This window comes from Tauraco erythrolophus, chromosome 8 (assembly GCF_009769465.1).
Source record: "Tauraco erythrolophus isolate bTauEry1 chromosome 8, bTauEry1.pri, whole genome shotgun sequence".
NCBI classification, from domain to species: Eukaryota; Metazoa; Chordata; class Aves; order Musophagiformes; family Musophagidae; genus Tauraco; species Tauraco erythrolophus.
In genome coordinates this window covers 42,296,337-42,304,651 of record NC_141472.1, presented here as the reverse complement: position 1 = coordinate 42,304,651, position 8,315 = coordinate 42,296,337, and the positions used below count along the sequence as shown (strand labels likewise).

At 44.7% G+C, this 8,315-nt stretch overlaps 1 protein-coding gene across 2 annotated transcripts in view; it reads right to left on the bottom strand.

The window, feature by feature from the left end:
- Positions 1-794: 794 nt before the first annotated feature.
- Positions 795-8,315, bottom strand: part of ACVR2A (activin A receptor type 2A) — a 66,020-nt gene continuing 58,499 nt past the window's right edge. For both annotated transcript variants that reach the window (XM_086615727.1, XM_086615726.1), the window contains 4 exons: positions 7,258-7,372; positions 5,928-6,066; positions 4,039-4,169; positions 795-3,037 (listed from right to left, as the gene is read on the bottom strand). In XM_086615727.1, coding sequence (XP_086471853.1) covers positions 2,843-3,037; positions 4,039-4,169; positions 5,928-6,066; positions 7,258-7,372 — 580 coding nt within the window. In that variant the 3' untranslated portion in view covers positions 795-2,842. The remainder of the gene's footprint in view (positions 3,038-4,038; positions 4,170-5,927; positions 6,067-7,257; positions 7,373-8,315) is intronic.

The window sequence follows — 8,315 nt, the reverse complement described above, 5'->3', positions numbered from 1 at the left end:
CCAAGGCACGCTGTGCGGTGCGGGCAGCCACATGTTCCCCGCCACGCGGAACGTGACACGGGGACTTCCTCCTCTCACCGCGACGTTAAAAGTAGTTCAGGACCCAAACCGGTGGCCAGGCACACGTGCCAGCCCAGTGTGGCTGGTGCAGAGTGAAGAGGAAGGGCGGCTGCTGCTCACAACCCACAGCACAGGGTGACCCCTGGCAGCTCGCACCCGCATCGCTACAGGATCTAAAGGGACAACACTCACTGCCTGCTTGGTACAGAATGCCAAGATATTTCCGCTAGCATCCCTCTTTCTGCATCCCGCCCTTCTGAACGTGCTGCTGGCTCAGGCATCTCCTCAGCTTGCCCACTTAATGCCCCACAAGTGAAACAAAAATACACCAAGTGCCCTGCAGGAACCCATGTGCCAGAGCAGCTCTGGGGACATTATTGTCACCAATTAAAAATCATTTACGCCACGAACACCCTTTCCACAGTGACACTAGGCGATGCTGTTAACAATCAGGAAATGTGGGAGCAGTACAAAGGATCGGGGCCATCCCAAGGAGTTCTGAAGCTCCAGGATGAGTCACCTCAGCTTTCCCGACGTGAGAACCCACAGCAGCTGAGGTCTGCCGGGCAGAGCACAGGCCAGGCACGCTTTACACACAACCGATTTTCATAGGATCTCGTTAATTATCAAACCATCTGTATTTACTCCATTTTTGCTAGTCAGGGGTGGGTTCACACTCAGTGGGGGCACAGACAACTTCAGTGAAGTCCGAATGGATCCTGCTGCGTGTGGAAAGTAACAGCCCTGGGTTAAAAATGGAAACAGAATGAAAGCGCCCAAAGCAGCAGCCACAAACTGGATTTTTTTTTTTTTCCTTTTCCTTTTTCTAGCTGAGCCAAACAGCACCGAGTTGCACCCTACAGCACCAACGACCCTTCAGAGCAGGGCTCTTCCAGGCACCTAAAATCTCAGGGATACCCGTGATGAGCAGCCAGACGGCACTGGGTGGCATGTCAGACCCTCCTTCCCCTCCCTACCAAGAGCACGCTGACCTACGCCTTGTTTGTCCACCACGTCTCTTATTGTTCCCAGAGATTAAGTTCATGGACACGGAAAACTGGGAGTATCTTGTGGCCGTGCAGATGAATTTTCAAGCTAACACTCACAGTGAGCTCCTAATTGCAACACGAAAAGCTTCTCTCCAAAGACACGGAGCACCTGGCGTGGAAACAAAGCCAACGACACAACACACGGCGCACTACGAGCTCTGTCGGTTCTGTCTTCCAGAGGGTCGTCACGCCGGTTTTCCTTGGAAGTTTGTGTAAGGGATCCAACAAACGGAGTGAGACAGTGCTCCTGAGAAGCACTTTGGCACCTGTCTACCAGTCACTTTGTAGTCTGAACGTAAGGCATGACTTCCTGGACTCAAAAGGAACGCTGCAGTTGTGAAAGCAATTTCAATTTTTTCCTCATTTTTTGGGAGTCTGCTACGGACATTGGTATTCGTTACCTCGGAACAGTCTTTGCATATTTGAAGTTGTAACTAGATTATCCCTGAAATTTGTAAGCGTTTGTAATCTGAAACCTGTGGCTGGAATTTTCCGTGTGATTCTAGGACAACCCTAAGTATCCCGGACATGGAGTCCAACTCCGCTAAGGTGGCACCCGGCGCGAAGCAGCGTGAAGTTGCAAATCCCAAAGCAGAGAGTGAGGAACTGAGCTTCCTGAGGTGATCCTGAACCCTCTGCACGCTGGGTACTGACACAGAGCGCGCCAGGCAGACCTCTTCACAAACATAAATAGGAAAAAGACTTGTTTAAAAAAAAGAACGAGAATTCAGAGCTTTCCAGTGTCACAGCCCACCGAAAATTAAAAAAAAAAAAATAATAAAAATGAGTCATGCTTAAGTCTTCAAATATTCCTCAGACACAGCAAACCTAAATAGTATTCAGTTAAATAAATGGATGAGATACTCTGGGGAATGGAGGTAAGAGAAAAAGCTTTAAACTAAAACAGGAAGGAAAACTTTTGTTTCAATAAACAGCACTTTTTTTTTTTTTTTATACACAACAAGCTAGTACAAGAAAAGGCTAAAAACACTGCTTTAGGAATGGCCGTTTACTGTTGGCATGAAGCATAGCTTAACCCTTCTTAAATAACAGTGAATTTGCAATACATCATTTACAAAACACGGATCGGTTTATTATCCCAATTGCGTTAGTGTTGTCAATCTCATAATTTAGCCGAGGTGGAACTGAGGTATACCTTGTTGAGGGAGGTTAGGGAATCCTTGGAAGCCTCGTTGCTCTATCCCACGTGATTACTCGTGTTTCTGTACACCGAACAGCAGCACACTAAACATTCACAAGCTGTGTCATATTGGCATTACAATAGTCATTTTTATAAACAACGGCAAATGCAATAAAAACCAGTTACCCTTTTTTTTTTTTTTTTTAAATCGGAAATGAAATGTTTGATTTAAAAAAAATAACAGTAGTTCATTTAAGGAATTAGTCTCTTCCGACAGGTATTAAGAAATCTGATGTCAGTTTTTAAAACTCGATTCGCCAGTACGGGTCCGTATTCTTCATTTCAGTTCCTTGACGGCACGTTACCGTTCCCGCCACACGTCCTCCGGGCGTAAGCAGGGAATGCAGAAGCTCTCACGGATCCACGCTGGGGAGGAGGAAGGGGAAAACAAACGACAAACACCTCTTGCTGACGTTCCAGAGAGACTTACCGTTCTTCTGGCGCCGAAAACAGTCGTGACGTACGCAGTCCCGTCAGCTTTAGCAGCTCCAGTGAAGAGTCCTGGTGGTCAGTGACGCGACCAGTGCAACTATCATAGGCTGGATTCTTTGGGAGGAAAGTCAACGTTTGTCACCATTGTGACCACAGTCACGATGTCCTCTGTCGTTATAATGTTAGTCAGTTTTTGCATCTGAATAATCCGCTCCTCCACGCACCCCGCCGACAGCCTGGCCTCCGCGTCGTGATCCCAGCACTCCTCGATCGTCTCGCAGAGCATCGCCATCCCCTGCGGGCCAGCAAGGGACAGGGAAAGAGCCAGGGAGTGAGCAGGGAGGTCTATGGAGAGGGGGCTCCTAGCAAGTCTGGCAGCAAACTGCATTTTTAAGGCACACCCTCCAAACTGTAACCCTTCTGCCAACCAGGAAGCCGTGCCAGATTTGTTCTGAAACCCACAGCGTGTCCTGTGGGGCCTCAGGCCTTATTTACGTTGGACTGTTTCAACCATACGGACAGCAGCAAGTGGATCCTTTTCACCACGCAACACTGGAGGCTGCTGGTGAAGTCATCACGGTGTTTTAACCTCTTTTAATGTGAGATCTTTTAAGTTCTTCAGTGATCAAATGAAGCCTCAATGAAAAAACCCAAAAAAGGGTTTGTACAAAAGGGGATGTACGTCTGGTGGCAGTTGACTCTTCTCCAGAGCAACACTGAGCTACTGCAGCAATCCACTAATTGCAAGGAGCAGATGGAAACCCACACTCATTGCTCTTGCAGACAGACAGTGTCATCATCTATTGTTCCTAACATCCCATTTTAAAAAAAAAACAAAAACAAACCACCACACACCAGGGCCAGGAACAAGCACTGGCTTCACTGCAAGTCTCCAGCCACAAACCCAATCAGGACAGTGTGCAATTCCTCCCCAGCTGATCCCCAAAGTTTCTCATACAACACTGCTTACTCTCAGTTACTACGTTCAGCTTCTAGCAGTCCTGCAGTAAATCAAGACTATTATTTCTTAAATATATTCAAAATATAACTCTAAGGAGTCTTTTCTTTCACCGAGAAAGTGAAAAAAAAAAAAAAATCACTCACTTTGAAATCACTCAAGATGACAGAGGATATTTGAAGATTAAGAAATTATTAGTTTACAGTCCATTTAATTCTTACTAGAATTATTAAATTCTTCCTAAAAGACAGTTATTATGAACACAAACCCAGGATTAGCAAAATTTGAAATTCAAATCGTGACAGAACTTGGAAGAACTTGGTTAAGTAACTACTTACAGAATGTTTTTGCCAACACTCTCTTAAAACAGGTCTCTTCTTTTTATGAACGACGACTTCCTGCATGTCTTCGAGGGAGGGATGCTGGCCAATTTCTTCCTCAAATGGCAACATGTACTCATCTACCGGGCCTACGGATTGAAAAAAAAAAAAAAAAGAAGTTACAGCACCATTAAAGTTCTGCTTTTAAAAAAAGGGGGAAAAAATAAGACTGGTATGTTAGAGACGTGGTCCATGATCAGAATCTTTCTGAGCAGTTTCCTTTCTGCTGCCGCTAACAGCTCACCCTGCCGCAGGGCAGCAGCAAGTGGTCACTGGGATTTCCATTAAGCACCAGTGGCATTTTGGGGAGCTGCAGCCTTTGCTCTCCCACCCGCGGCAGCCGAGCTCAGCTCCAGGCCCAGCTCCCTTCGTGACTGAAAGCTTCCCAACACAGCGGAGGGCGGCTCTGGGATCTTCTCACCACAGCTTTGGAAAGATAAATCCTCCTCCTCCTCCCCTCAAGCCCGCTGGCACTCGTGATCCGATGGCCACGCAGGCACCCGACAGCCATGTGTGTTTTCCGTACCAGCTCCGCTGCAGGACGAGCCTGGGGCAGCAACTGCTGCCTCCTGCCACCCACACAGCCCACCACAGCAGCACGTGTGCTGAAGGCTCAGTGAAATACTCATCCTCACCAGAGCAGAGGGACACACTGTATGTGCTGAACTGCAGCCTACAGAGCTGTAGACGATATATGCTCCTGTTCTATAGACGATATATGCTCCTGTTCTATAGACGATATATGCTCCTGTAACACACGTTTTGTGCTCTCGGATCAAGGGCTGAAAAAGGAGGAGGGGGAAGACAGAAGAAACAAGCAGTGTGCTACAGATGAGGCTGACGAGGCTGAGCAAAACAGACCAGGTACCCTCCGAAAAAAAAATCCCACCTATTTGCAGGAAGAAAAGCAGCAGCTGTGACTGAAGAGGGCTGCCCTCCTGCGCCCATGTCTCCTTCACTTTCTGGGAAAATCACCACACCTGCCAGAGAGACTGCACCACGCTTCTGGGTGAGATTCAGATACGTCTGTTTTACAGTGAGGCATGAAAAATCCATACGGAATGTGGGGCTGCCTCAGAAACTTGTGCAAGACTGCATCATAGAATCACAGAACGGTTTGGCTTGGAAGGGACCTCAAAGATCACCCAGTTCCAACCCCCCTGCCATGGGAGGCATGCCCTGAAGAGCAGCTTGCCGTGTCTCAGGATGGGCCAAGGTGCCACCCTGCACATGCTTATAGAAAATGACTAACTGCATCGATGCTCTTTGTAATAAAATATATGTTGAACTACAAAAAATCTTCATGTCTTTTAGCCTCGTATTCCCTTCCTGTATCGGGAACAGATCTCTGATGTCAATAAGGGTTTACACACACCTTCCACGGGCAGCACTGCTCAACAGGTCACTGTGCAGATGTGAACAACAGTTAAGACATCCATTTCCCAGTGGGTGTCGGTGGGATACCTTTTATGCCACGGTTAAGCTAACCTGAGCTTTGGTTTATGAAAAGCAGCAATAATTTTAAGATAAACTGATGGGCACAGACTGCCAGGCTGAACTCAGAAGAAATGGAACACATGAGGTGAGGAGTTCCACAGTAATTCCTCTTTTCCTTACCATGACCAGGAGAAACGCAACAGGTACCCACGTCGCAGAGAACTTTTACTTGGGATGCCAAATACTCAGGTGATTGAAGTGACTACGTGATGTTGGTGTTTCACTCACTTCCCCACAAGACCCTTACCAAATTTCATGACATTCATACAATCTACCTTCCAATTCCGTGCTTTAAATACACCTCTCACAAACTACATTAAATATTTCCACAGATCAAATACGTTGCTCACCATCTGAGGCAGTACAGCGTGATGCCAATTCCCAGAGGACTAATCCCATGGCATACATATCTATTCTCAGAAATGCATCCCTTTGGAAGTTTATAGCACCTTCTAGTACCTCGGGAGCCATATATCTTCTTGTACCAACCTTGAAAGAAAGAAAAGCATCAAAATGCGTACACTGAGACTCAACGTGACCGCAATTACCACTCCAGCTGGTAGAGCAGCACTAAATTTTGTTAAAAATTGCCGTGGTTACCCTTGCTTAGGACTAAGTCCTCTTGTAGTCTTACATCCCATAGTAGGTGAGAGGAATTAGAAACAATTGTATAGACTGGGCTGTACAAAGGATACTTACAAAGCAGGAAAACCTGAATATATTTTAAAATAATGTATTACCATAACAATTCAATGTATTTGTCACCGCCATTCCTTACTTTCTTTCAGATTACAGGAAGGCCACTATTCTTATTTTTCCATGTCAAAAGAATTATTACAGTTTCACATGAGGTTGTGAAACCTGCTTATGTTTCTTCTCCTGACAGGAGCAATAAAAATAGGAAAGGAAAACCAGCTACCAAAGTGCCATTTATGCTGGGAAAGTCACATGAAATCTCTATGAAAAATTCCAGGACACCCTTTCGTTTTGACCACAGCCAACGATGAAATGACGTCACACGAATAAATCAGAACATAACACCATGTCTGAACAAGACCTTCTCCCCTATTTAGACCTTCACAGTAACAGCCATGTTCCCCTTCAGCAGCGTTACTGAGGTTTTATAATCTCATTGTAGGGATTTTATTTTTGTCGCTCGACCATAAACTGGGAAGTTTTGCCTAAAACGAAATTAAAGTTTTCCAGAAACCATAATGCTCTAAGCTCAAGCTGGTTATTTTAAAAGCACACGGTACTAAACCAGTTCCCTGCTGCACGACAAGTGCTTGGTTTAGCACTGCTGTCGCTTCAGGAACGTGGCTGTTCTAGGTCAGGAAGCGAGAGACTGGCTGCCAGCAGCATTCCTCAATTTCGGAACAGTATCTCAGAACTAGTAACATACAGCAAGACCACTCTTTCTTGTCCAAATTCACCAGCAAGAATGAAAACAAGGGGGGAGAGAGGCCATGTAATGAGATGGGGGCGGGGGGGGAAGGCTGTGATCCGTAATTATCTAAAAATTGTTTAATTTTTAGCCTGTGGGAAGAAAGCACAAGTTGCCACCTTCCTTAAAGGTCACCAAAAATAGGGTTGACGCAGTATCCTGTGCATGAAGGATGGCTGAATTTCCATTCACACGCAGTTAACAACTGTCATTTACGTAAATAAATTGCTCTTTACCTGTCCATGTGTATCTCCTGCAGATTTTCCAGCCTCAAACTTTAAAGCTAGACCGAAATCAGCAATACAAGCTGTAAGATTATTTTTCAGCAGCACATTCTTGCTTTTGATGTCCCTTTTAAGTTAAGGAAAAAAATTAGAAATCTAGAACACGAAATACCGTATAAAGTTCTAAGGAAAAAGTAAGATAGTAAGACAAAAAACATTAAAATATAAAAGGCAAGAAAATTATAAAGCAGCAGTTCATTTGAACAATAAAAAAAATAAGAATTAAACCTAGGAGTACGCTTGCACACCCCTTTATTCTTATGGAAATACGTGAGACTGCAATTAGAACTACGATTTTATGATTAGTTTTAAAACACACACAGATTTATAGGCATGTATGATACAGAAATGGAGTGAAAATCTAGTTACTGCATACTTCAATTATAATTTCATTTTGTTTGTTTAAATAACAGGGAACAAAACACTTGGAAAAATGAACCTTGATTGTTTCCAACACAGAGATACCTGATTTCCTGCAGAAACAAAAGATAACAGACCTGATCCAGGGATTCCCATCTGTCCTGTATGTACCTCTCCCCCTTCCCCATTTTACCATCAGTCTGTTTTGCTCACGAAATTCCCAGCTCTGTAGAATCTGTATTTCTCTTACTCTAGGTGCCTATCTTTTATTTTGGTTGCCACTATCATTTCAGCTCCCTGCTTCTATGACTGGCTTTCTGTACCTACCTCACTTAAAAACCAGCAATTACAGTCACCACTAGGCATAACGCCACTTCGAGCACGTGTTTCCATCTGAAGGCATTCAGTATTATTTGTGTATTTAAGAATTTAAGCTGTTTCAAATAGCTATAATGTCAATTATTTAATATAGTGCAGAGGGCAGTTAAATAATTAACTGTGTAAACAAAGAATTTATGCCATTAACCACAATCACCACACCGAGTTCTGCCAGCCATCAGCTAGGTTTCTGCTTAGGCTGAGCAGATTTTTCTTAGGAGGCTCTTGATAATTCTGACAGGAAGGTATCCCAGAGTCATTCTCTGAATACT